The 27,827-nt window shown below is 51.7% G+C and overlaps 1 protein-coding gene across 7 annotated transcripts; it reads left to right on the top strand.

The window, feature by feature from the left end:
- Positions 1-27,827, top strand: TNS4 (tensin 4). 7 transcript variants are annotated; one of them, XM_053568162.1, is made up of 15 exons: positions 1-113; positions 4,395-4,926; positions 11,126-11,549; positions 13,003-13,427; positions 14,641-14,751; positions 15,600-15,686; positions 15,959-16,084; positions 17,267-17,359; positions 17,495-17,572; positions 18,587-18,658; positions 19,470-19,638; positions 20,274-20,342; positions 20,574-20,600; positions 23,830-23,902; positions 27,427-27,827. In XM_053568162.1, exons 2-15 carry the CDS (start codon positions 4,488-4,490, stop codon positions 27,613-27,615), a joined length of 2,382 nt encoding a protein of 793 aa, XP_053424137.1. In that variant the 5' UTR covers positions 1-113; positions 4,395-4,487; the 3' UTR covers positions 27,616-27,827. The 7 variants fall into 7 exon arrangements, with proteins under 7 accessions (XP_053424137.1, XP_053424141.1, XP_053424140.1 ...); XM_053568166.1 differs by lacking the exon at positions 27,427-27,827 and adding an exon at positions 24,161-24,564 and having other exon boundaries at positions 23,830-24,050; XM_053568165.1 differs by lacking the exon at positions 27,427-27,827 and adding an exon at positions 24,161-24,564 and having other exon boundaries at positions 22,095-23,994.

Genomic DNA, 27,827 nt, shown 5'->3' with positions numbered 1-27,827 from the left:
GCTCTTAAGGCGGGTCTGGAGGTGAGCTGGCACCTCTCTGCTGTACTCCTCACCTAGGCTCCAGCCGACCAGTTGGTAGTGAACGCAGCAGCCTGCCCACGTGTGGACACCAGGTAGGTGCCTTTACTCTTTAAGGAGAAGAGAGAGACACTCAGCACCTTTACCAACCTGCTGTCCTCAGGTTCTCCACTTCTCCTGGGGGCTTAGAGTGAAGGCAAAAAGAAAAGTGGAGGAGATTGTGGATGAAAGAGAGATGATCTCAACATCACAGACCCAGGAGTTCAGCACTTTAAGGGAACCAAATCTGTAGCCTCAGTGTAGGGAAAACTGAGGTCCAGGGAGGAGAAGAGACTCGCCCGAGGTCATGGAGATGTGGGAAGGAACTGGACACTGAATCCAGGCCTCCTGCCTCCCAGCCCAGAGCACTGGGGCCTTCTGAGGCCCTTCGCTGGTCTGGCGGGTCCTTGCTTGCCAGCCACGTCCTTCCTCACTGGGTCTGGTGGTCAGGGCCGGAAGATCAGGAGCTGGTCTTCAAGGCAAAGTGTTCTCTCTGGCCCCACCCTCTCCCTTCACTGACCTGGCTAGGAGGAGGGAGAGAGTAAGTCAGGAGAAGACTTTGGCAAAGAAGCGGAAAAGGGCAGATGCCGAAGTACCAGGATCCCCCTGCCTCTTGTGTCCTCAGGAACAAAGAAAGAGAAGTGGGAAGGCGGAGGGTGCGGGAGGCACCCACAAATAGGGAAGATCCGGCCCCTCCACGCCCCTGTCCACTCCAACACACAAACACAGGGCCTCCCCACTTCTCCTTATCACAGGGAAAAAAGTAAGAGGAGTGCTGAAGGGGGCGGAGGAGGGGGCAGTGTCCAGAAATGAAGGAGTAAGACACAGCCCCTGCACTGGGATGTCCAGGGGTGACTCCAGGGCATGGTAAGAGTGAGGAGACTCTGAGAGAAGGGCTGCCTGCCCTGCTCAGCACCAGGTGTGTCCCATGCAGTTCCAGAATCCCAGAAGGGTCTTAAATCTGTGAAGTAGCAGCACAGGGTAAGAGTGTGGGACTGTGTAGACCACTGGGGTTCAAACCCCGGGTCCACCACTTCTATTATATAACCTTGGGCAAATCCCTCAACCTCTCCAGCCCTACAGTAATAGCAGCCTCTCTCCGAGAACTACTGAGAAAATGTAATGAATTCAATTTTAAGTGCCTATTATTATTGTATTGCCGTTATACAGATGGGACAACTGAGGTCTGCCCAAAGAGGAAAGGACACTTGCCCAGGGTGGCACAAAAGCTGTGTCCAAATGGGTAGGCAGACATCCCAGGTTCTGGTCGTGTGACAGACACCCAGCCCCTCAGTGAGCTCTGCCCAGTCAGTAACCCCAACCCCCCCAGCATCCTCTGTTGGGCCCGGCCAGAAAGCCCTGCAGGGTGCACCCAGATACTGTCCCAAGAAACCCAGGCCACTTGGAGCCTGTGTGGAAAAAGCCACAGCTCTGGCCCTGTGTCCTCGGCTGCCCTGGGAAGAAGCTCAGAGGCCAGCTCCCTTCCATGGCCATTTATAGACACGCTTCCCATGCCCAGCATGCACCGCCCTCTGGGACCCGGCCAAGGAGAAGCCTGGCATTGGGCCTACAGAAGCAGTGGTGAGGGGAGAGGGGGCGAGGGGAAGAAAGAGGGCCTGGACTTTCTCATTAAACTACTGAGCGACCTTGCTCCACATCATACGTCCATGTGGCGTAAGGAGTTAAGATCCCGGAGTCCCACAGCCTGGGTTTGAATCCCAGCTCCATCAAGGTTTTCTGGGTGTGCAGCCTTTGCAGTTTTCTTAACCTGAGTCTCAGTATCTTCATCTTTAAAGTGGACTGATAACAGGGGTGTGAAACTCCCCAGGGTTATGAGAGGAGAGAGGGAGTCACCAAATGTAACATGTAAACCACAAGGCTCAGGGTCTGGCACGTGGTCAGTGCTCAGTAAGTGGGAGCCACTAGTAGGAGGGCGTTAGATTCAATAAGTCCTTATTTCTGAGTACTGTTTAGAATTCTCTAACTGCCTTCGCAAGCAGCACCTCATTGATTCCATAGCACTCTCTGGGAGGGTCCAGGGCAGGAAATATTATTCTCATCTCACAGATGAAGAAACTGAGGGTCAGAGTCACACCACGAGGAGCTGCGTGAGCTGGGTTCAAATCTAAATATTCAGATTCCAGAGTCCGCTTTCTCTTCACTTGCCCCAGGCTGGTCTCAAATGCCTTTTCCAGTACTAAGGTCTGACTCCATAGCAAGCTTTAGAGCAGGCATCTTGGAAAAGCAGGTAAACAAGAGTTGGGAAGTGATGTGGGGAGTGGGAAGCAAGGATCAGAGCAAGCAATGGGATTGTAACCAGCATGTCCCAGCTCCATGCAGTTTTCTTGGCAGCCTCAGCCCCAGAACCTCTTACCTCCTCCCAAGCCACACCTATGAGAAACTAGCACATTGGGGCTGGTCACAGTGGCTCACACCTATAATCCCAGCACTTCGGAAGGCCAAGGCAGGAGGATCACTTGAGGCCAGGAGTTTGAAACCGATCTAGGCATTATAGCAAGACCCCTCCTCCACTCAACAAAAATGAAAATTTTATAAAATAGCCAGTCATGGTGTCAGGCACCTATAGTTCCAGCTTCTTGAGAAGCTGAGACAGGATTGCCCGAGCCCAGGAATTCGGCTGTAATGAGCTATGACCATGCCACTGCACTGCAGCCTGGGTGACAGAGTGTGAGACCTTGAATTTAAAAAGGAAAAAAAAAGAAACCAGCAAGTGGCATTAAGGTTAGACAACAGGAAGAACTTTTCATAGTAAGGAAAATGAGAAGGTTGGGATACCTCTTTCCCAATGAGATTCATTCCCCCAGGAAACGAATGGCATCTGATGATGTCACTCCCCAGCACAACATTTTTCTGGTCTGGGTGCAGTGGCTCAAGCCTATAATCGCAGCACTTTGGGAGGCCAAGGCAGGAAGATTCCTTGAGCCCGGGAGTCTGAGACCAGCCTGGGCAACACAGCAAGACCCTATCTCTACAAAAATAAAAATAACAAATTTATCCAGGTGTGGTGGCATAGCTACTCAAGGGGCTGAAGCAAGAGGATTGCCTCAGCCCAGGCATTCAAGATTGCAGTGAGCTATGATCATGTCACTGCACTCTAGCCTGGGTGATAGAGCAAGACTCTGTCTCTGAAAAGACAAATAATTTTTTTTTCCCTGTGGCTTCCCATTAGCCTCAGGGTTGAGTCAACAGTCCAGTCTGCAAGGCTCTGCAGGGCCTGCCTCCCCTGCCCCATCTCCTCCTCCAGCCTCCTAGGTGCTGCTCTGTCTCCTGAATGCCTTCCCTGTCTCCCAGGCCTCTGCACAAACAGTCCTCCCTACTATAAGTTCTCCCCTGCCGCCTCCTCCCTACTTCCCTTATCCAGCTACCTCTTGTTTTTCCTTCTGGTCTCCTCTGTACGTCCCTTCCTCCTACCTGACCTCCCCACCAGCACCTACAGCCCCTCCACTTCCCCTCCCCCCTGGTGACACTGTTTACAGTTGCTCACCTGCCCACTTCACTAACCAGCCTAAGGGCAAGGACCTGAGCATCAGGGAGGCCAGAGTCAGTCCTACTCTGACACTCAGTGGCAGTATGACAGTATGACCGTTGTGCAAGTTACTTACCTCTCTGGCTATAAAATGGGACAGTGACAGTACTTACCTCCTGGGGCTGTTATGAGAATTTTAAAAGGCCTGGTGGCATGCACATGTAGTCTCAGTTCACACTTGTAATCCCAGCACTCTGGGAAGCCGAAGCAGGTGTATCGCCTAAGCTCAGGAGTTCGAGATCAGCCTAGAAAGTGCGAGACCCCATCTCTAAAAAAATAGCCAGATGTTGTAGCAGGCGCCTATAGTCCCAGCTACTGGGGAGGCTGAGGCAAGAGGATAGTTTGAGCCCTAAAGTTTGAGGTTGCTGTGAGCTATGATGCCACAGCACTCTAAAAAGGGCTTTATGTATAAATACCAGTGCCTATGTGCATAGTAATTACTCAATAAACAGTAGGTAGTATTTATTTAATAATATTCCTGGGACATAGTAGATATTCAATGAATATCTGCTGAAGTTATTTTGTTTAATGATCACTTGCATAATACTTATTATGCCATCAGGCACTGTTCTAAGCACATTATAAATAGTAACTTATTTTATAGATAAGGAAACTGAGGCTCAGAGAAGGTAATTAACTTGCCCAGACAAGCTTCATACAAGTGTATGCCAGACTGCAAACTCAGGCAGTCTGGCTCCAGCATTCATGCTTTTATATGAATAAATTAAAGATATGCCCCTGCCTGGGGGCAGGGGCTTCACCCTCAGTTCCCACTCCCCACCTCTTTCAGGTCCTGGAGCTCCTGGTTGGCAAGTGCCATCTGTGGGATGTCAGCGGGGCTAGCTGGAAGCCAGAGGTAAACTGCTGGGTCACCAACCCTACCATGTCCCAGGTGATGTCCAGCCCCCTGCTGGCAGGAGGCCACTCAGTCAGCTTGGCTCCCTGTGAAGAACCCAGAAGGATTCTGCACCCAGCACCCAGCCCCAGCCTGCTGCCCCAGTGTTCTTACTACACCATGGAAGGCTGGGGAGCGCAGGCCCTGGGGGCCCCCACACCCTGCAAGGGGCCCCCCAACAGGCTCCAGCAGGCCACACAGGCTGAGGCCAACGCCAACTGCCTCCTGCAGTCCCCTGGGGAGCAGGCCTCTGGGACCCTGGAGGACCTTGACTCCTACATTGACTTCTCGCTGGAGACTCTCAACCAGATGATCCTGGAACTGGACCCTACCTTCCAGCTGCTTCCTGCAGGGGCTGGTAGCCCCCAGGCCAAATCTTCCCAGAGCACCACCTCAAGGAGAAAGAAGGAGGAACCTGAAGCCTTAGGTAAGGACAGGGGCAGTGCCAGGAGGGGGGCTTGGGACCAGACCTCACGAGGAAAAAGGACCTTCCTATGGAATCAGAGAAGGGGACACTGTCCTGTTGGGAGGCGTGGTGCAACCCTAAACAAGTTACTAACCTCTCTATTTCTTCTGCTATGCAAAAAGGATAAATACAAGTTTCCCTCACTTTTCAATTCTGTTTCATTCCTGAGTTTGGAAAGTGATGGATACCTGTTTTATATGATTTTTTTTTTATTAAATCATAGCTGTGTACATTAATGCAATTATGGGGTACAATGTGCTGATTTTATATACCATTTGAAATATTTTCATCAAACTGGTTAACATAGCCTTCACTGCATTTTCTTAGTTATTGTGTTGTTTTATATGATTTTTATGAGAAGTTAAATGAGATAATACCTATAAAAATTTTGTACAGTGCCATGCATATAAGAGCTCAATACATGTGGAGTCCCTGAACCCCACTGTGCTATGGTTTCTCTCTTTATATTCTAATGTTGGCCACCTGAAATTTTTATAGGATGGCTCTCTGGGCCGTGTTCCTGTTTAGGGGAATGTTTCTCTCCTGATGCCCAAGCTGAGAATAATGGGGTTGGAGAAACACAGAATTCAGTCTGGTTAGGATGGCAACCCTGTTGTGTTCAAGCAGTGGTTCACTAGTAAATCTCTAACAACTGGCTCCCTGGTTGCAGGCAGGGACAGAAACAGCCATAATTTGAAGCATCTGCCCATTTCCACAGTGTAAATTCTCCCACTGTGGCCAGTTCCCAGCTCCCAACATGATGTCACTGAGTGTGGAATTGGAAACACGTTACATAGCATTCCCACTATACCAACACAATAGGCATAAATAACAATAAACAAATAATCTATTACTAGATAATAGTAAAATGGAGTAAAATAATTAGGATGTAATGAATTTTGAGTATTTACTACCTTTGTTTTTAATATAAGTCACTTCATTGTAAATTTATATAATGTAACTTTTTATAATGGCTGAGTTTAGCAACCAGCTGGACAAAACCCTAAAAAATTTAACATCAGCTCTTAACAAGCTGGTACAAGCCAACTCCAGTGCACCACCAAGTCCAAGGAAATCTGGAAATCTCTTCATCTGCCTTCAGTTTCCCAAACAAAGAGTTTCAAGTATATTTTGAGGATGAGGATCAAGGAGCAGCAGCCCCATTTGCCAGTTTGGAAGACTGAGACCTCCAAAGGTTAACAATCAGCTGAGTTGGAGGAGGTACAGTTAGGATTAGAGACAGGAGCCATGAGAACTTCCAATTATTGAACACTTATTATATTCAGGGCACTGTGCTGAGCTTTTTATACAGAATCTGCAATCCTCCCAATCCAGCCCCAGGAGTTAAGAATTTTATACCCATTTTACAGATGAAAAAACTGGTGTTGATGGGATTGAGTAAGGCTGGTCTAGCCTAATCGCTGGAGTCAGGCAAACCTTAGGCAAGCTGTTTACTGCTTTGTGTCCCAGATTGCTCCTCTGTAAAGTGGAGGTAATAAGAGTTCTTACCTCAAGCGGTGCTGTGGGGATTAAAAGAAATAGCACTGGCTGGCTGTTTATTATAAATGCCGGCATGCTGTAAGTCATTACAAATGGTAGCCGTTTTCATTAAACATCAGGGTTGCACGCAGGACCAGCCCCAGGGTAGGTTTGGGCTCTGGGGTGGAGGCCAGCCGAGCGCCCAGGTCCTCTGGTGCCCCAGGCTCCTGGTGTCCTGCCTGCTCTCCCTCCTACCACCAAAAATTGCCTGCCAGGCTGGTGCAGGAGACGCCTCCATCCCTCAAGAGTCTTCCTGCTTTTCAGGGCCAGTCATGGGCACGTCTCCGCAGGAAAGGCGTCTTAGGCCTAATTACTGTTGGCAGAAGCAATCCCGGGGTTTTAATGTTCATGCCCTGTGGCAGGATTTCCACATGTTCAAGGCCAGCTGGGGCGAAACCAGTCCCTGTGGAACATCCACAGACGTGATGTGAGTGTTGATGATAATTGGGCCCTTCCTCCATGGAAAGGGCTGAGGACCAGAATGGGGCAGATGGGCAATGGACAGCATCCTCAATGCCCTGGGTAGAACCAGCCATGTGAGCATCGCAGCCTCCCAAAACCTCTCTACAGACCCAGGCATAGCTTATGGCAGTGCAACTAACTCTGGGCATGGTGATGCGTTCCATTGTGTCTAAACGCATTCAGCGTGAAGAACCCCCACTATTTTGCAATCTCATCCTTCCTACTTTTGGGACATTGAAGGAATGACATTCTAAAATCATCATGTTTAAAGATGTTCGCCCTGTTTGTCCTTATTTAGCAAAATAAAAAAATTAAACATTGGCAATCCTATATTGGCTCCTCCCCTAAATATATATAGATAGAATTTTTTTAACTGGCCTGTGTAATGCATGATCCCAGTGTCTACCCTATGAAGAAAATAGTGGAAACCTTATTTTACAGATTAAAAAGCTGGGGCTCAGGGAAGTGTAGTGTTGGCCTATAGTCACACAGCCAGTGAAGGGTAGATCAGGCCTCAAACTCCGGGTATCTGGATCCAAAGTCTGTTCTCTTGTGTTTCTCCCCTCTGGGGCATCAGAGTGCACCTCTTTGTTCTTCTTTCTCTCCCAGTGCCTGCCAAACCTTCCTTGGGTTCCCTGCCCCTACCTCTTGTTCACTTGCCTTTGGGCTTGCCCTAGGGGGCCCCCAGGCACAGGGAAAGCAAACACCAGCTCCCTGTCTTTTTTTCTTTTTGAGACAGAGTCTCACTATGTCGCCCTCGGTAGACTTCTTGTAGCATCACAGCTCACAGCAACCTCTAACTCTTGGGCTAAGTGATTCTCTTGCCTCAGCCTCCCAAGTAGCTGGGACTACAGGCACCCGCCGCAATGCCTGGCTATTTTGTCATTGTTGTTTAGCAGGCCCAGGCCAGTTTTGAACCCACCAGCCCCGGTGCATGTGACCAGTGCCCTAACCACTGAGCTACGGGCGCTGAGCCATCTCCCTGTCTTTATCTCTTGGCCACCCCTACCCTGCCTTTGGAATAGGCCCCCACATTTCATTTTCCAGCAGTTTCTGTCAGGCAAGGCAATCTGCCAGTAAAGGGTGTTTAATAACTAACTGTCTCTCTGCCCCCCGCCCACAGGCCCTGCCAGGGCTGGCACCAGCATCCTCCCAGAACTGCTCAGGCTTGCCCCACAGGCCAGTAAACAGTGACTTCACCCCGGTGATCAGGGGGGCTCCACCTCCGGCAGCCACATCCACCTCAGGACAGCAGGGGGGTGACTCACACCTGGGCTCCCCATTCCTCCTCCTGCTGCTACCTCAGCCCCTGAAATGTCTCAGGTGGGCGTTTGGGTGACCCAGTGAGTAGGGGGCCCAGAGCTTCACCAGACTGAAACCCTCCCCAAAGTAGCCACACAGGGTGAGGCCTTGGGGCAGGGTCCCAAGGAACCCCTCCTTGCCCTGGAAGGGGCTCCTAAACAGAGCTCAGGAGCTCCAGGCTCTACTCATCGTTGTATTTAATCCTCATCACAACCTTGGGAGGTTGGCTTCAGAGCTTCACTTTGCCGAGTTGGAAACTGAGGCTCCCTGGCTGTGCGGCGTCAGATAACTCACTCAACCTTTCTGAGCCTTGCTTTCTCATCTGTCACATGTGAGTTCCCATACTCCCTATTTCAATAGACTCATGAGGGTTAAAGAAGCTAACACAGTTAACACATGCATAGTGGTGCTGGCACATAGCACTCAATAAATACCAGCCATTATTAAAAATTGTTATACGGTAAGTGTGAGCTCCATCCCCACTTTTCTCCAAGCCTCAGTTTCCTCCTCTATAAAAATATGCCTGCCCTGCCTAAGGGCTGTTACGAGGTGCAGAGGAGATTGTGGGTGAAAACACTATAAAGTCCTTTAAAAATAGAGGCTGTGCTTGCCAGTCTTCCAGAAAAATCCACCCCATTCCAAGATCTGTTTTGTTTCAGAGCCTACAGTACAGCACCCTAGGTAGTCTCTTCTTGCCTCCATCATCTAAGCAGAGAAAGCCCGCGTTAGCCAGAGACAGGGCTCCATCTGGCCAGTGCTGCCCCACAAAAGCAGGCAGGGAGGAAAGGCTCTTTCCTCGAGGCCCACCATGGACTGAGCTCCAGGCTCTACTCATCATTGTATTTAATCCTCATCACAACCTTGGGAGGTTGGCTTCAGAGCTTCACTTTGCCGATTTGGAAACTGAGGCTCAGAGAGGTCAGGAAAGTTACCTGATGCCTCCTGACTGGAAAGCGGCAAAGCCAGGGCTCATCCCAGGTTTGTCTGACTACAAAGCCAGCCTCTTCCTCCTCCACCTGAGCAGTAAGCCCCAGTCAGTGTGCCAGCCTCCACTGATCTGATGCAGGGCGCACCCCTCCTCACCCAGCCAGGCTCAGACAGAGGCAGTATCCGTGAGCAGCCAGCTGGGGCCGGCTGGGACCTCACAGTCACCACGGGGGAATGGTACAGGCGTCAGAACCCAGGGTGGGTGGGAGGTCAGCGGACAGGAGCCGAGGGTTCTCCCTGCCTGCCTCAGCTTCCATCCTGGGACGGCAGCCAGGACTCACCTCCTCCAGGAGGGAACACCTGCCTAACTGCCGCCTGCCACCATGTTTGTTGGAACAGCACTGAGGACATTTCCCCTCCCCCAGGCCAGGAGAGGGTGTCTATCTTCACCATGGGGAGCACCCCAGGACACCCCGCTCAGGGATGATCTCTGAGGAGGAACAACGTCTCAGAACCCAGGAGTCCTGGATGCCCCATCTGGGCAAAGGAAAGAGCACTGGGGAGAGCCGACAGCCTGGGCAGTGCTGGCTGACCAGTGCTCCACTCCTAAGAGCTAAGAGCTGCTAGAGGTCCACAGCTCAGGAATGAGAAAGCCCTGCACTCAGGGAGCACCCACTCGGAAGCAGAGCTCTCAACTCTACCCTGTGCCCAGATCCCTGGGCGTCTCGCCACAACGTCAACTCTGACTCCATAGGCCTGGGGTGGAGCCCAGGTAATGTGGTGCTGCCAGCCATGTCACAGTGGCGAGGCTCCAGGCATTCCCAAATCTCCTGGGGAACCAAAAACAAGCAAACAAACCTGAGGCTTGGCCCCCGCTCTGCAGATTCCATTTAACTGGCCCGAGGTGCAGCCTAGGCATTGAGACTCTATCTCCGGGTGCTTCTTGTGTATCGCTCGAGAACTCCTGCCTTCACTGTACGTGCAGAGAAACAGTTTCCACATGCCCCAAGCCACAGGTGTCTTAGTGTCACTGGTGAGGGCCACCAAGCTGGGGGGTGGGGCAAATACAAAGGAGAGGATTCCCCAGTTTTTAAGCCCCTACTACCCTGTTTACCCGAAAATAAGACAGTGTCTTATTTTAAGGTGTGCTTCCAAAGATGCACTAGGTCTTATTTTCAGGGGACGTCTTATCTTTCCTGTAAGTAGGTCTTATTTTTGGAGGATGTCTTATTTTCGGGAAAACAGGGTATGTGCCAGGCACTGTGCTGTGCCTCCCACATTAATCTCATTTCATCCTTACGTAACACTGAGAGGCTGTGTAAAGTCGCCCCCTGTCACAGGTGTCGCTGAGGCTCTGAATGGGGAAGATCATTTGTCCAAGCTCTCACAGCTGGTAGGTGACACAGCCAGATCTCAAACCCGGGTTTGTCTGATTCCAAGGCCCATGTTCATTGCATGGCATCTCCCTACCCAAGGGAATACATCACAAGAAAGGGTGACTTTGGACCTGGGCCCTGAAGGGGCAGTTGAAGAGTTTCTGAAGAGTTTCTCCTATCTGGGCCTCAGTTTCCTCATCTGAGTAAAAGGGAGAGAACCAGATAGTCTTTTCTTTTTCTCTTTGTCTTTTTTATTTATTTATTTATTCATTTATTTATTTTTATTAAGTCGTATACACATAGATCATGAATACATTTATGCATATGTGGGGTACAATGTGTTGTTTTCTTTCTTCTTCGTTCATTTGCTTTATTTGTTTATTTCCTTTTTTCCATTTTTTTTTTTTTTATTGTTGGGGATTCATTGAGGGTACAATAAGCCAGGTTACACTGATTGCATTTGAGAACCAGGTAGTCTTAAGGACCCTTCCACCATTTCCATTCTATGGTCTAGGCTCTTTGCTCTCACCAATGCTCTGCTTCTCTCTCCAAAGATATAAAGTACATCGAGGTGACCTCCACCAGATCACGGTGCTACGATGGCCCCCAGCGCTGCTGCAGCCCATCTGCCACCCCACCCTTTGGCTCTCCACGCAGTGATGGCCTCCTTTCTTCCAGAGATGTCCCCCGAGAGACCCGAAGCAGCAGTGAGAGCCTCATCTTCTCTGGGAGCCAGGGCAGGGGGCACCAGCGCCCCCTTCCTCCTTCCAGGGACTCCTCCCCCCACTCTCCACACTCCCACAGCATCTCCATCCCTTGCATGGGGAGCAAGGCCTCAGGCCCCCATGGCCTGAGCTCTCTGTTAGTGTCTCCTTCAGGCCTAGAGAAGGGGCTAGGGGACCAGGCCCCACAGCGGGGCAGCCAGGTCTCTGTGCTGTCAGCTAGCCCAGCATCTGACATCAGCTACATGTTTGGAAGGTAGGTTCCACAGCTTCTGACTCAGCCTCCACACACGTACACACAGAGCAGCTTCCTGCTCAGTCTTATCAAAATCTGCGCATGTACCAAAGCTGAAAGAGTGAATATCATCTTTTATGCCACCACAGCCATTCAGATCTCAGGCTGTCTTCAAGCTTAGAATATAATTTAATATATAAAAATCTTGACTTATATTTGTTATCTACCTTTTGGGGAAAGAGCTATTGCATTAATGAGGTTCACCTATATCACTTCCATCCTCATTCAACGCATCTCAAGGGAGGGTTTTTTTGTTTTGGTTTTTTTTGCTTTGCTTTGTTTTGTTTTCGAGCCAGAGCCTCACTCTATCACCCTGGGTAGGGTGTGATGACATCAGCCTCACTCACAGCAACCTCAGACTCCAGGGCTCAAGTGATCCTCCTGCCTCAGCCTCCTGAATAGCTGGGACTACAGGCACCTGCCACTATGCCTGGCTAATTTTTCTATTTCTAGTAAAGATAGGGATCTTGCTCTTGCTCAGGCTGGTCTCAAACTCGTGAGCTCAAGCAATCCATGCACCCTTGGCCTTCCAGAGTGCTAGGATTACAGGCATGAGCCACCGCACCCAGCCAAGGGAGGGTTTTTTTAAACCCTAAAACACAAAGGCATAAATAGAATTTGGAAGCCTGAAGTGTACCATTTAGGAATGAAAAGGTTCCTTCTTTGTTGCTGAAAAAAAAGGAGGCTAACCTGCCGACGCATTATTTACAACTGTCCTAGCTCAGTTCTCTGTAAGTCTCACGATAGAACTGTGCATGCTCGTGTGTGTGCGCATGCACACACACACACACACACACACACACACACATATCCTGCCCCAAGAAGACCAAACCACAGGACCTCTGTCTCCCACACCACCTCCAAAGCCACTGGCCAAGGCAGTCCCTGGCAAAGAGACCGGGGATTCCACAGCTGTGCCCATTGGCATGGGCCTCTGCACTCAGGGGAAGTCTGGCTAGACTTGGAGCTGGCCTCCTTCTCCTTCTCTGGCTGGGGGATTCCCTCTGCATCAGCCTTGGGCATGGTCTAGACGAGGTCCAGCCCATCTGCAGAGTCCTTCAAAGTGATGGGGAAGTAAAGGAGAGTGGGGGCCTGGTGTGGAAGCTCTGTCAAGACCTGCCTGGCTTAGAAGGCAGAGAGAATCAGAGCCAGCCCGTGTCCACAGGCCGGCAGGGTTCAGCCCATTGGCTACTATACATAACCAAAGACCCTACCATCCAGAGACGTTTCTCTATCCTTTGAGGATCACGTGGGCCTGCCCTTTGCTATGGGCTATGGAACGGTGGAGTATGTAGACCTCTATTTGGCCAAAGCCATGGGCAGATTATTAGATTATTAGACCCAGAGCCTACTCTGGTTCCTGAGTGTCACTCCCACATCCTAACACCCTATATGGTGCTCTCTGCCCCTACAGCAACCAGTCTCTCCTCCACTCCAGCATCTCCAGCCATCAGTCATCTTCTAGATCCTTGGAAAGTCCGGCCAGCTCTTCCTCCAGCCTCCACAGCCTTGGCTCAGCGTCCCTGTGTACAAGACCCAGTGACTTCCAGGCTCCCAGCAACCTCAACCAGAACATGGGCCAGCCCAGAGCACCCCACTCTTCACCACTGGCCAAAGAGCATGCCAGCAGCTGTCCCCCATCGATCAACAACTCCATGGTGGACATACCTATTGTGCTGATCAATGGCTGCCCAGATCCAGGGTCTTCCCCACCCCAGCGGACCCCAAGACACCAGGGCTCCAACCTACCTGGAGCTGCTTCTCCCAGCAACCCCTGTCCAGCCACCAGACGCCACAACCAGACCCCGCCAGATGCCCCCTTCACTGTGTGCCCAGAGGGTATGTTGTAAACCAGTACCTCAAACATTATAAGGTTTGGCTGGGAGAAAAGACAAAGTACCACGGGTGTCTGCCACAGCCAGTCAACACATTTACTGTGTGCCCGGCACTTACCCAGGTAATGAAGACACATGGGGAACAGTCTAGAAAGAGACAAAAGTCAAGCATCACTATCGAGTAAGGTAAACACAGAGGTAGAAAGATGTTCTGAGTCTCATGGAGCCACAGAGGAGAGAGTGTTCTTTCAGTCTGGAGAACAGAGGGAGCAACATCCAAGCTGAATCTGGAAAGCAGAACAGAAGTTCATGGTCAGAGGAGAAGACCATGGCATGTTTTGGAAATGCCTGAAATGTTGGGTATAGTGTTAGGTCACTGAGAGGCTGGAGTCAGATTGTGAAAGGCCTTGAACGCCAAGTTAAAAAGTGGATGTCGGTCAGGAATGTGGTTCACTCCTATAATCCCAGCACCCTGGGAGGTCAAGGCAGGAGGATCTCTTGAAGCCAGAAATTTAAGACCAACTTGAATAGGTGTGAGACTCTGTCTCTACTAAAAATAAAAAAATTAGCTGTGCGTGGTGGCAGGCATCTATCTATAGTCCCAGCTAGTCGGGAGTTTGAGATTGCTTGTGAGCTATGATGATACCAGTGCACTCTAGCCAGAACAACAGGGTGAGACTTTCTCCAAAAATAAATAAATTAATTAATAAAGTAGCTGTTTACCCTTTAGGCACCCAGGGACCATCAGAGAATCTCAAACAGGGGAGAACTGGGGCCGGGGGCAGGAGGCTCAATGGGCCACTCTGGCAGCTGCAGGCAGATGGATTGCAGAGGCCTGAGCCAGGGTGGGGCAGTGAGGGTGGAGGAGAGAGGACAGAGCCAGGCAACCCCGTAGGGCTGTGGAAGCAGCAGCCTTGATGACTGACCCACGGAGAGAGAGAGAGGGCGAGTCAGTCCCATCTCTGACGTAGGTGAATGACGAGAACGCAGAGGGGGTGGACGGGGTAATGGAGACAATGCATTCCAGTTCAGACAGCTGAAAACCACAAAAGAGCAAACACCCTCCTTCCTGGAGTCTGCGGCTATAGGCGTCCAAAAAGAACAAAATCAACCAGGGCCCACAGCAATAAACACAGAAGCTAAGCCTTGGCACCCTTTGGGTGGGCATCTCCCATGAGCAGAGCCCCCTGCCAACACTGTCTGTGCTCCCCCTCCAGTGGCCAACTCTCAGCCCTCACTCAGGCACCAAGGCGACGCTGGGGGTGTGAAAAGCTCACTCCCACTCACAGAGCCATGCCAATTGCAAGCAGGAGAAAATGGCATGTCAGGTATGCTTTTGAGTCTGCTGTGATTGCTTTCCCAGGACAAATCATTTGCAGATTTTAGTGTTTTGTTAGAAGTTATTTGAATATAACTGGTCACAACCCTTCATTTCAAGATTTCGAAATTAAAAAACACTGCTCTCCGCCTTAGGGACCCAAGAAAATGGGCACTTTGGCATCTCAAAGAGCCCATTTACTTAGCCCAATAATGTTCCCATCTTGCTTTGGTGATGCCCTCTAGGACAGCTCTAATCATACCCTGGGATCTTGTCAAATTCTGCAAAATATTCTCAAAATAAAATTCATTTCATAAGCTATGGGAGCATTAAAGAGCCTCAGGGGCTGTTTAGTCTGGTTGGTCCCCTCTGGGCTTCAGTTGTCCCAAATCAGAGTCAAGAACCCAGGCTCTCAATTCTGAGGGCTTATTCTTCTGCCCAGATCTGCTGTTTCCTCTCCTTCACCTTTTTTTCCATTTTCTTTTCCAAGCTGAATAGACCCCTAAGGAACTATTAGGATTATTAACAGGGAAGTGGGGGAGGATATGAAATCAAACATGACGCATCTGAGAATTCCTTATTTTTCCTTTATTTCAGTCCCCACTAGGCAACAGTAGATCTGAAAAACTGTTTCTCATCAAACTGAGGTTTTATCCATTTGCTCATTATTCATTACCAATGATACACAGGCACTTCTAAGTCCTAGATGGGCCAAGCCCTGTGAATCCTTCACACCCCCCAGGGTCGCCTTGTAGGCAGTTTGAGGACACAATGGGGGTGGGTCCCAGCTGGTGATGGAATGGGACTCAACTCCCCTCTATCCAGCCTATAGGGCCCCCCTTCTCTCTCTGTCTCCAGGTCCCACCAGGGACATGCAGCCCACTATGAAGTTCGTGATGGACACATCTAAATACTGGTTTAAGCCAAGCATCACCCGAGAGCAAGGTAAAGGGAAGAGCAGGTGACCCTGGAATCAGTCCCGGTCCTGCACCTCACATCAGGCAGACGGAGGCCTAGGTCATGGTAAAGGAGGAATGGCAAATAGCAGGTCCAGGGAAGGGGGAGTGTCCTGCTGACCTCGTGAAGAAATAGAAACTAACTACTGTGAGAATGGCAGAGATTAGGCAGTCATGTCTGCTCCGTGAAGGCCTTAGGGTGCTGGGGACAGAAGGTATCCAGGTGGGTAGTATCCGTCTCTGACTCAAGGATTGTTTCAGCAATTGAGCTGCTGAGGAAGGAAGAGCCAGGGGCTTTTGTCATAAGGGACAGTTCTTCATACCGAGGCTCCTTTGGCCTAGCCTTGAAGGTGCAGGAGGCCCCCGCATCTGCTCAGAACCAATCAGGTAGGCATCCGTTTCTGTATTCGCTCAAGACCTCACTGGGGCTGAAGGATGTGGTGGGTTCTAGTCCCAGCTCTGACACTAGCTCTCAGGGTGACCTCAGGCCAGTCTCATAAGGACTCCTGGCAGGAGGGTTTACCTCAGCACCCCCTCAGATGCTCTCCAGCACTGAGGCAAGCCTGAGTTGCCTCTGCCTCCCCAAGTGCCCCAAATTCCATGCTCTACCCTCATGGTGGGAAGAGAAAGAGGAAGCTTCCAACCCTCTCTAAGGCTGCTGTCTTCTGGGTCAGATGGGATTTATCTCCAGGGAACCTAATGTGTAGTAACACTTGTGTGCTAGCTTATCGCATGTGCACTAGCTTATCACACGTGTAATAGCTTATCACGCACTTTCCCGGGATCTCCCCTGCTCATCTGGTAACTCAGCACACGTTTATGGGGCATCCACCACATACTGGGCACTGTGTCCTCACACCAGGGATACAGAGGAATCATAGCCCAGTACCACCTCACTGACCAGATAGATGGAAACAGATAATTACAGGGCAAGGTAGCTAGGTCGCAGTCCCTCACCTAAACCCCAGGATCACACCTCACATTTAATGGATGAGGTAACTGAGACCCCAAGAGTCAGTTAATGACTCCAGAGCAATTAAGTGATAAAGCTGGGCTGGAAACCCCAACCTTATCTTCTTCAGGCCTTCCTGTGGAAATAAGAAAGTGGCCTCTGGGGTGGGTGATAATGGTCAAGGAAGCATCTAGAGAGGCAATGTGCCCAAATCAAGGAGGAAGCTTCATCAGAAGGGCGTGTCTGCCCTCCCAGGGCCCACTCAGCTCCTTCAGTGATCTGGTGCAGAATAATAGCTCCTGGGCTGTGGTGGGCAAAGGGAGGGGAAAACCAGGCTGAATGTTTTGATCTACCAAACAGTAACTAAGAACCATCCCTGATAACTCTGGACTGAGGGAAAGGTTTTCTAAAGCCTCTGAACGAATGTCTTGACACCTCCCCTGTGGGAGGCCTGGAAAATAGGATTCCTCCCTGCAGTTCCACCCAGAGTCAGCGGATGGACAAAAAAAACTTCAGATGCGCCCTAGCAGGTGTCTCAGGGAACGAGCTGGTTAATGTTTAGCTGGCGAGGGGCTCTGAAGCTCCCATCTGCAGTCACTCATTCTTTTTCTGTCCAGGTGAGGACAGCAGTGACCTTATCCGGCACTTCCTCATCGAGTCTTCCGCCAAAGGAGTGCACCTCAAAGGAGCAGATGAAGAGCCCTACTTTGGTAAGCCTTTTCAGCCTCCAGGCCCTCAGGGGACCTTCCCAGACTCCAGGCCTCCCCCTGCAGGGAGGGGACAGCAGAGGCTGTGAGGGTGTACTCGGGAAGCCTACTCACACAGACCTACCCATTTCCCTTCAGGGAGCCTCTCTGCCTTTGTGTGCCAGCATTCCATCATGGCCCTGGCCCTGCCCTGCAAACTCACCATCCCTCAGAAAGGTGGGTCTGGGCCCCAGGAAGGCAATGTCGGGCCACTGGGCCTGTCTGTTTGTTCTCACCAGAAAGGCCCTTGGTGGTCACTTCTACCTTGTTTATGGATTATTTTAGTGTCGCAGTTAACACACTCAAAAGTTAATCAACATCGCCGCTTCCTAGGTGTGAGAATATGAGAATGTTAACCTCTCTGAGCCTCAGTTTCCTCATCTGTGAAATGGGAACAATCATTGTCATTTCTACTTATAAAATTGTGTGCAGATTGAATGAGACAGCTCAGGCAAGGCTTTTAGCACGATGCCTGGCACAGAATAGACGTTTGGTAAATAGTAGCCTTCTTTGCAAGATAAAAGAGTCCATACCAAATAGTTGTAGAGGCCCCAACCCCCACCCCCAAGGCCAACATTTCTTGAGCACTCACTCCCTCATTCATGCCTCCTGGCACAACCTTGTGGAGTAGATTTTGCTGTTATTATTCCCATTTCACAGATAAGAAAGTGAAGCTTCTAGCTGTTAACTTTCCCAAAGGCCCATAGAGGCAGACCTTGAACCCAGATCAGCAAGCCCTGCCCAGGGTGTCCAGTTGCACCCCAGATGCCTTGGGATCACAGAAGAAGCTTGAGAAGGGCTGTTTCTGGGAAAGGAGTCAGGGCAGGGGAGCCCTAGTGGAGTGATGGCAAGACCCCCCTCACTTTCTGCAAAGAAAGGCCTGGGGTTGGAATGAGATCCAAAAGAAGTGAGGGGTCAGGGCCTGTGAGGATGAGGTCACAGCAGCCATCTGGGGGTGGGGGTTGGGGGTAGGGATCAAAGGCTTGCAAGCTGGATACTTGGAGAACCCAAAGCAGGCCCTGTTTGCCTAATTACCGTAATCACACCTGGTTTCTCAGCCAAGTCACTTCCTGGAGGTGGGGGTGGAGGTGGGAGATGTTCAAAGGGATTAATGAGGCCTGTTCCTATGAGAGGGGTCCATTCACTCCACCCCCTTCCCCCTTGGGGGCCTGTTCCTTTGCCTTGGCTCAGAACTGGGAGGTGCAGCCGGGGCCTCTGCCCCCTCCACAGACAGCCCGGCCTCCTGCCTGAAGAAATCTGCTGGTAAGTGGCACAGGGGAGGTGCCAGGCTATGCCCCTAGGAAGGCACCTCCCAGCACTGTGTGCACGCACGCACACACAGGCTCACACATGTTTCCCATCCCAGCTTTGTTTCTTCATCTTTAACAAGGTGCCACACCCCTCCCACCCCTGTAAACTGGGAGATGAGAGGCTATAGGCACTGGGCCAGCGGGGAAGTGGGGGCAGGGGGGTGCTGGCAGAGCTCACATGCACAGGCACACATGTACGTGCTCGGGTCTCCTTGGGCCTGAGGTGCCTGCCCCAGAGGTGGTCGCTGGGCCTGGGATCCTCTGTGGTGTGTCAGATCTGAGTCCCGGAGGGGCTCCAACACAGAAGAGGCCCCTCCCTGACTCTCCCAGAGGCCAGGCAAGATCAGTACTTATGTCAGTCACAGCTCCTACTCTGTGCCCCCAGCACGGTGGCTCCCCTCCCACACTCTTGCCAAAGAACCTGAGAGTGGAGGTGTGGGGAGGCGGCAGCCATAGATCTGGACAGAAGGAAGTTTTCTTGGCTACCCCTACACCCGGGCACCATCCCTGCTTGGCCCCATGCTGAAAGTCCTTGCCAGGGCAATGCAAGGCAACAGAAGCTCCCCAAAACCTCTGGGGTTGGCCTCAAATTGTAGTTGCCCAGGAACTCCCTTCCAGTTTGGTAGCTCAAAGAGGAGCCCCACAGGATTCCTGAAGAAGAAAGTCCCCAGGCAGAGGGCAGACGGAAGACCTAGAAGAAGGGTGGTCCCCACCTAGTCCTTGGGCTCTGGCAGCAGCCCCAGAGCAGTGTCTCCATCCCACAGGCTGCCACGCCCTATACCTGAGCTCTGTGAGTATAGAGACCCTGACCGGCGCCCTAGCCGTGCAGAAGGCCATCTCCACCACTTTCGAGAGGGATGTCCTGCCCACACCCACCGTGGTCCACTTCAAAGTCACCGAGCAGGGCATCACCCTGACCGATGTCCAGAGGAAGTAAGGACCTTCCCTTGCCCTGGGGCTGTAGGGAGGGCAGAGCAGAGCTGGAGAGGGTGGCTGGGACAGTGTGGATCAGTGATGAAGGTTGAGTTCAGGTCCTGGACCCAGTGGGAGTAGTGGGAGTAGTGATGTGCTGGACAACCCCAGGCAAGTTCCCTGCCTTCCCTGGGCCTCACTCTGATGACCTCCTGCCCAAGCTCCCCTGCATCACGACTGGTAGAGATGGAATTAACTTGTATTCACTGGGTACCAATTATGTCTGCACCCTTTGATAGAAGGTCTTCCATGGGCCAGACTCTGGCTGACCACTGGGATGCAGAGTGGAAAAGGATCATGCCTTCCCCGGGCACAGGGACTCACAGTCTAGCAGGAACCTGATCCTGGGCTAAGAGAAACAAGAGAGGACCATGACATCATTCCTATCCTCAAGAAGTTAAATGCCATGGTGGGGGGACATGTAGGACATGAGGCAGATGCACTCTGGAGAGGAAAATGCACAAGTAGGCCCCGGGCCCAGCTGCAGGAAGGTCACAGCAGGTCATAGGAGGTCTACTGTGGAGGCTTCTTGGAGTCAGGGCATGATGCTGGATCAGGCTCTCACCAGCTTCCCTTCTCTCCCTTCCTCCTCCCAGGGTGTTTTTCCGGCGCCACTACCCCCTCACCACCCTCCGCTTCTGTGGCATGGACCCTGAGCAACGGAAGTAAGTTCAAGGCTGGGCCAAACTAAGAAGGCCATTCAGGGTCTGGCTGCCCACCAGATGTCCTGCCAACTCTGGGGCTGAGATCTCAAAGAGAGCCCAGGAGCCCCAAGGGGTTGGGGCTGCAGAATGAGGGTGGGGATGCAACTGGCCAGTCCCCCCTCATGCTCCTCACAAGCCCTATGTCATGGAGCAAAGCCTCATGACAGCACCCACTGTGTTCTTTTCCCACAGGTGGCAGAAGTACTGCAAGCCTTCCTGGTAAGGACCTCCCATCCACACAGTCATCATAAGAAGTGTCCCCGTGGCAGGGCCCCAGACCCACCAGAGGGAGGAGGGAGGCCCATCCTGACCTCGATGGCTTGTAATGTTGAGGGGGTGCATGCCCTGGTCCTCAGGGAGCTCCTTTTCTTTTTTCCTTTTTTTTATGTTGAGACAGAGTCTCACTTGTTGCCCTGGATAGAGTGCTCTGGCGTCACAGCTCACAGCAACTTCAAACTCTTGGGCTCCAGTGATTTTCTTGTCTCAGCCTCCCGGGTAGCTGGGACTACAGGCACCTGCCACAATGCCCAGCTATTTTTAGAGAACGGGGTCTCACTCTTGCTCAGGCTGTTCTCAAACTCCTGAGCTCAGGTAATCCACCTGCCTCCACCTCCCAGAGGGTAGGATTACAGGCGTGAGCCACAGCACCTGGCCTGGGAACTCCTTTTCTGATGGGAGAGATTGTGACTCTGTACCCACAGAGCCTGCAGTCTGATGGGAGAGACATGCAGCCAGGAGCCTTCAGTCTTACACAAAAGGCACAGGCTCTAACCTCAAGGAGCCTCGGTCTGTGTGAGCACCCTAGTCAAGATACCGCCTTGTCCTCAGGAAGCTTCTACTCTAATGAGTAGGAGGTTCTGTCCTTGGGGAGCCCCCATTCAAAACAAAAGAAACCGAGAGCATGGCTCGGCACCTGTGCCTCAAGCAGCTAAGGTGCCAGCCACATACACCTGAGCTGGCGAGTTCGAATCTAGCCCTGGCCCGCCAAACAACAATGATGGTTGCAACCAAAAAATAGCCAAGCATTGTAGTGGGCACCTGTAGTCCCAGCTACTTGGGAGGCAGAGGCAGGAGAATCGCTTGAGCCCAGGAGTTGGAGGTTGCTGTTGAGCTGTGATGCCACGGCACTCTACCCAGAGTGACAGCTTGAGGCTCTGTCTCAAAAAAAAAAAAAGGAAAGAAACCAAGAGCATGAACTCAGGGATCTCACAGCCTGGCAGGGAGGCATCTTCTTCCTTAGGGACCCCCTGTCAAAGGAGGTGCTGGAGGTACTGGCAGGGGGAGAGGTAGGGAGGATTGTGGTACAGCCTGAGGGCCCCCACTTCACTTCCATCAGCCTGACACTTCCCTGGGTCCATCCCCCCTCACTCAGACTGCCCTCCCCCACCAGGATCTTTGGGTTTGTGGCCAAGAGCCAGATGGAGCCCCAGGAGAATGTGTGCCACCTCTTCGCAGAGTATGACACAGTCCAGCCAGCCTCACAGGTCATCAGCCTGGTGGCTGCCCTGCTGCAGGACACAGAAAGGATGTAGGGGAGGGAGCTGCTTGTGCACCTTTCCCGACATCTCCAAGGCTTGCCCGAGAGCCCACCTCGGCTCCCCAAACACGTGTGGCTTGTGGCAGACCGCAGATCAGTCTGTTGGTCTATCAGTATCAATTTGATACTGAACAGTATCAATTTGAAACCCTTGAACCCACTGTGACCTTCAGCAGTAACCTTCATCCAGATCCCTGGACCTCAGTTTCCCCAACTATAAACGGAACCCAAAGGACAAGATCACCTGTTCTTCTCAGACTTTGGTGGGCACTTGAACATGCCCCTCCATGATTCTGAAGGATGCCCACATTCAACGTTCAAGGATCCCTGCCTCAAAATAATGTCTGAAAACCCTCTGACCCCATCAACCTGGACTCTATGGACACTACCAACATAACAGTCTGACAGAGACACCTGTCATTTTGTGGCAGATAGCAGGTGCTATGTCAAGATCCACAGGGTTCCTGGCCCGAGGCTGGTGATAGTTAAGGACTGAGGACAGAACAAGGGATGGACATATTCTATTTCCCTCTATATCTCCCTCTATATCTGTTCTTTAATTTATTTTTTTTTTTTTTGAGACAGAGTCTCACCCAGTTGCCCAAAGGTTGAGTATCATGGCGTCATAGCTCACAGCAACCTTAAACTCTTGGGCTCAATCAATCCTCTTGCCTCAGCCTCCCAAGAAGCTGGGACTACAGGCGCCCGCCACAATGCCCGGCTATTTTTAGAGATGGTTCTCAAACTTGTTCAGGCTGTTCTTGAACTCCTGAGCTCAAGCAATCCACCTGCCTCAGCCTCCCAGAGTGCTGGGATTACAAGCATGAGCCACATCACCCAGCCCATTTCCCAAATTCCTGATGACTTTTGGGCCCACTTGCCCAGGATTCTGCAGGCCAATGTGGCTGTGGTTGCTGGGACAGCTCAGAGAGGGGTACCTAGCACCCATGGTCAGAGAAGACCCAGCTGTCCTCCAATTTTTGATGGCTAGTCCCCTCCCCCACTTGCAAGTGAGTATCATCCTGTTCAATTTCTTGGTAAGTTCCTGTCCCATAGCTGGTGTTACAGTTGCCCTAGTGTTGCACATCTGGGACTTGGGGGCAGAGAGAACCCAGTTCTCCAGAGCAGACATAAGGGTCATCTCTCTGTGGTTCTGCCTCAGCTCCAATCTTGCTGAGTCCCCGCCACCCCAACACACACACACACACACACACACACACACACACACACACACGGAGGCCCCTCCACCACTGTGTGGTGTCAACTGTCCTCATAGCCACACAGGGGCAGCAGAGAGTCAAGAATGCGAAGAGGTGGCCTCCTCCAAGAAACTGGGGAATCTCAACCCCTGCCCAGCCCCCAGAAGCTGTAACCCAGTGTCTAGCAAGTCTGTGTACCTAAGGAAACCACCCGCTGAAGGTGGAAAGGGAGGCTCAGAAAAAAAGCCCACTCCTGCTCTCTGAGGAGCAAGTGTTTGCCCTCTCCCAGAGGCTAGCCCTGCCAAAGCAGCATTGTCAAGGTTGGGCCTGACAGGTTACCATTTCAACCCAGGAAACCAAACTGGACTGGAGTGTCCCCCAACTGGTGGGAGAGGCTGAGATCAGTCTGCTCAGCCTGTAGTCAGGCACTGCCCCACCCCCGAAGTCTGCAGAACCTTAGATTGGGTCCCCAAGGTCACAGTGCCCAGGCAGTTCCCATCACAAAAAATAAAGTGTCTGTCTTTGCATAGCAATTGGTTCTGAGGCCTTCTGGGCTGTCACCTCAGAGACAGAGACCTGACGGCGGGGAGAGGGGTGTCTCTTAGAGAAGACAGCAGAACTCTACTGTCCTCAGCGGCTTCCACTTCACAACCTCCAGGGCATAACCTGCTGTGTCCCCATGTACTTAACACACCCATTTTTCTTTCTTCAGGACCACTTTCCTGCCACTTTGCCAGGAAAACAGAAGGGTAGGGTTTCCCTGTGTCCTGAGGCCTAAGGAGAAGGTGTGTAGTCTCCATGTACCCCTGCTGGGTTCCAAGGTCTAGCTCAGCCTCCCTGAGCAGTGAAATCCTTGTACCCCTGCTGGGTTCCAAGGGTCTAGCTCAGCCTTCCTGAGCAGTGAAATCCTTGTACCCCTGCTGGGTTCCAAGGGTCTAGTTCAGCCTCCCTGAGCAGTGAAATCCCTGTACCCCTGCTGGGTTCCAAGGTCTAGCTCAGCCTCCCTGAGCAGTGGAATCCCTGCACCCCTGCTGGGTTCCAAGGTCTAATTCAGCCTCCCTGAGCAGCTCCAGAGGAGTCCACAGGAGTCCCTGCACCAAAATAACTCCCAAGATGCCAGCTCAGCCCTGAACAATTGGACAATGTCCTCTTCATCCCACCCTGGGCCTGGGGAGTTCTAGCCCTGGCTACTCCTCACTCCCTCCAGTCTCAGGGTAATGCCCCTCCAGACCTGCCCCAAGCAAGACAGTCTCACCAAGTGCTGCAGGAGGGGCTGCAGGGCTCTCCGTCATCCTTCTATTTTTTTTTCTTTTGTAGAGACAGAGTCTCACTGTACCGCCCTTGGGTAGAGTGCCATGACGTCACACAGCTCACAGCAACCTCTAACTCTTGGGCTTACGCAATTCTCTTGCCTCAGCCTCCCAAGTAGCTGGGACTACAGGCGCCCGCCACACGCCCGGCTATTTTTCTGTTGCAGTTTGGCCGGGGCTGGGTTTGAACCCACCACCCTCGGCATATGGGGCCAGCGCCCTATTCACTGAGCCACAGGCGCTGCCCCTCTCCGTCGTCCTTCTTAGAGGGAGTGTGAAGGACCCTCCTTCTGCCTGGGCTGAGCCATTTGACCCAGGGGCAGGAGCTGAACCAGAGGAGAGACCTCCCCAGTGGCCTTGGGCCCCTGTTGGGTAACCCCTGCATCCCCTCCCACTGCCCAATTGCAGTTCCAGACTGGTACTCCTCTCGGTCCCCTGCCCTGGCCCCCAACAGAGTCTATAGAAGGCAATTATCTCAGCTTCATTTGCCACAGCTCATCTTTCCTGTAAGATTTAGCAGAGAAGTTGACTTGGGCTTTTGCTGATGGTCAGAGCAGCTGGCCCAGCAGAGGTAGGAGGGCTGGAGGACAGAGAAGAGGAAGGATGGCTGCAGAGCCAGGACCCAGGAAGGGAGGGGTCTTCACACCCACACCGGGATACCTGAGGAGTTTTCCCTCCAGCAGATTCCAGGTCTGAACCCCTGCCCCAGGCCCTGCTCCAGGATCTCCACCCACCAATCTTCCCGTCCCTCCCTGTCCATTTCTCCATTGCTGTATCCCTGTACACCCCTACCACCTACCTCCCTCCCCTCCCCCTTCTTCCTTTTCCCCTTCTCCTCATCATGTCCACCCTGTCTCTCTTTACTGAGAAACCTTCCCTCCCTCTTGCTCTTTTCCAATTTAATTCCTTTGTCCCTTTGCCCCAGGGGGCTGGACACAAGGCCCAGCTGCTGCTGGAGCTGATGCAAAGGAGGAGGGCAGCCCCCTGCACTGCCAACCATTTTCCAAACTCAGATTCCCACACTCTTAGGCCCTGCCTCCTCTCTGGCAATAAAGCCCTTCCCGGGAGGCTGAAGCGCCCTGGCCCCTGCCCCTTTCGGACCAGCCACCTCTCCCACACTCACTCCCGCTGAGACCCGGAGGCTACTGTCTCTGGTGTTTAGTCTTTGGCCTCTGGTCCTTAATTCTTGTGCCATCCAATCATCTGAGGGCTTAGAACCAGGGCAAGGGGTGGGGGTCAAGGGCTTCCAATCCAGAGGCTGATGCCTTGACTCATGCAGCAAACGTTTTTTGGCCTCATGCTTTGTGTGAGACTGGAAAATGTCTAACTATGATAGTGTTATAACAGAAGTTTGTAAATGCCATGCAGAGGTGACAGGAAGAATAAAAACAGGGACAGATCAACTTTACCCACTTGAAAGAAACGAGGGCTGTGTTCCCAAGGAGGTAACATTTGATTTGGGTTCTCGCGGGTGAATAGGAATTTAGCATGCAAAGAAAAAGAGAAACCAGGCTCGGCGCCTATGGCTCAAGCAGCAAAGGTGCCAGCCACATACAACTGAGCTGGCGGGTTCAACTCCAGCCCAGGCCTGCCGAACAACAATGACGGCTACAACCAAAAAATAGCTGGGCGTTGTGGCAGGCGCCTGTAGTCCTAGCTACTTGGGAGGCAGAGGCAGGAGAATCGCTTGAGCCCAGGAGTTGGAGGTTGCTGTCAGCTGTGATGCCATGGTACTCTACCCAATGCAACAGCTTGAAGCTCTGTCTCAAAAAAAAAGAAAAGAAAAACCAGCTTTTATCGAAGGGGTTCCTGTGTGCTAAGTGCAATGTGAAGCACATTATATGTGTCTAATCCCATTTTACAGATTAGAAAGCTGAAGTTCAGAGGGTTAACTTGCCCATACTCACCTAGCTAGTAAATGGCAGAAAAACAAGATTTCAAGTCCACCCCCATCTTACTACTCCAACGTTCACAGAAAACAGAAGGAAAAATGTGTACGTGAAACACACTGGCATAAAAAGGGGTACCATGTTTGGTGTGGCTACAGTACATAGTACCCTAGGAAGCAGGAGGGAGAAAGAGGCAGGAGCAAGATCATGAAGACCCTTGGGGGCTGGTGCCTGTGGCTCAACGGAGTAAGGCTCCAGCCCCATATGCCGAAGGTGGTGGGTTCAAACCCAGCCCTGGCCAAAAACTGCAAAAAAAAAAAGACCCCTGGGTGCCAGCTGAGAATATCTAGAAATGAATACCTGTTAAAGGTATCAATCAATCAATGAATGAGGTTGAATTGAGGACCACTGTGTATAGTTGTTCAGGCTGCACAATGCACAGTCATACCCGGCAACCTGCTTGGGTTTCACCCTGTAAGTGATGGGGAGACATCAGAAGCTTTTCAGCTGAGGAGTTGACGAGATCTATGCTTTAGAAATATGGCTGTGTGGGCGGCGCCTGTGGCTCAGTGAGTAGGGCGCTGGCCCCATATACCAAGGGTGGTGGGTTCAAGCCCAGCCCCAGCCAAACTGCAACAAAAAAATAGCTACTCGGGAGGCTGAGGCAAGAGAATCACGTAAGCCCAAGAGCTGGAGGTTGCTGTGAGCTGTGTGATGTCATGGCACTCTACCGAGTGCAGTACAGTGAGACTCTGTCTCTACAAAAAAAAAAAAAAAAAAAGAAAAGAAATATGGCTGTTGAGGCAGGAAACAAGATCTGAGATCTAGGTTGAGTGGAGAGAAGGGTACAGGGATGAGGACTTGGCAGTACAGACCCTGAGAAAGGATAAGAGTCTAAGAAGAAGGGCTTTCAGCCTGGTATAGTCTTGCGCAGGAGTCTGCCTGACCTGGGCCTAAGTCCCTGGTTCTTTCTGAACTTGGAAGGACCATGTAGGAAAGAGCACAACCAGGGGTCCCCATTCCCCTTTGTATTCATTAGCCTTCTTGGGCAGCCATAACCAAATCCCGTAGACTGGGTGGCTTAAATGACAGAAATTTATTTTCTCACAGTTCTGGAAGCTGGACATCCAAGACTGGGTGCCATCATGGCTGGGTTCTGGTGAGGACTGGCTTCCAGACAGCTGCCTTCTCACTGTGTGTCCATGTGGGCTTTCCCCTGTGTGTATGCCAAGAGAGAGAGACAGACAGAAATATCCCCCTCTTTCTCTTCTTCTAAAGCCATCAGGCCTACCTTCATAAACTCATTTAACCTTAATTACCTCAGAAAAGTCCTATCTCCAAATACAGTCGCATTGGGGGTAAAGGCTTCAACATGTGGATGGGATGTGGATTTGGGGGGACACAATTCAATCCATAGAACCCCTCTGTACAAGGCCTACTCCAGCCATGTTCCCCTGCCCCCACCCCCACCCCAAGTCTTGGCCAGGCTGGAGCCTGCAGACCCTCCTCTT

Source organism: Nycticebus coucang, chromosome 18 (genome assembly GCF_027406575.1).
Source record: "Nycticebus coucang isolate mNycCou1 chromosome 18, mNycCou1.pri, whole genome shotgun sequence".
Lineage (NCBI taxonomy): Eukaryota > Metazoa > Chordata > Mammalia > Primates > Lorisidae > Nycticebus > Nycticebus coucang.
Note: the sequence above shows the minus strand (reverse complement) of the source record. Positions and strands in the feature narration are given on the sequence as shown.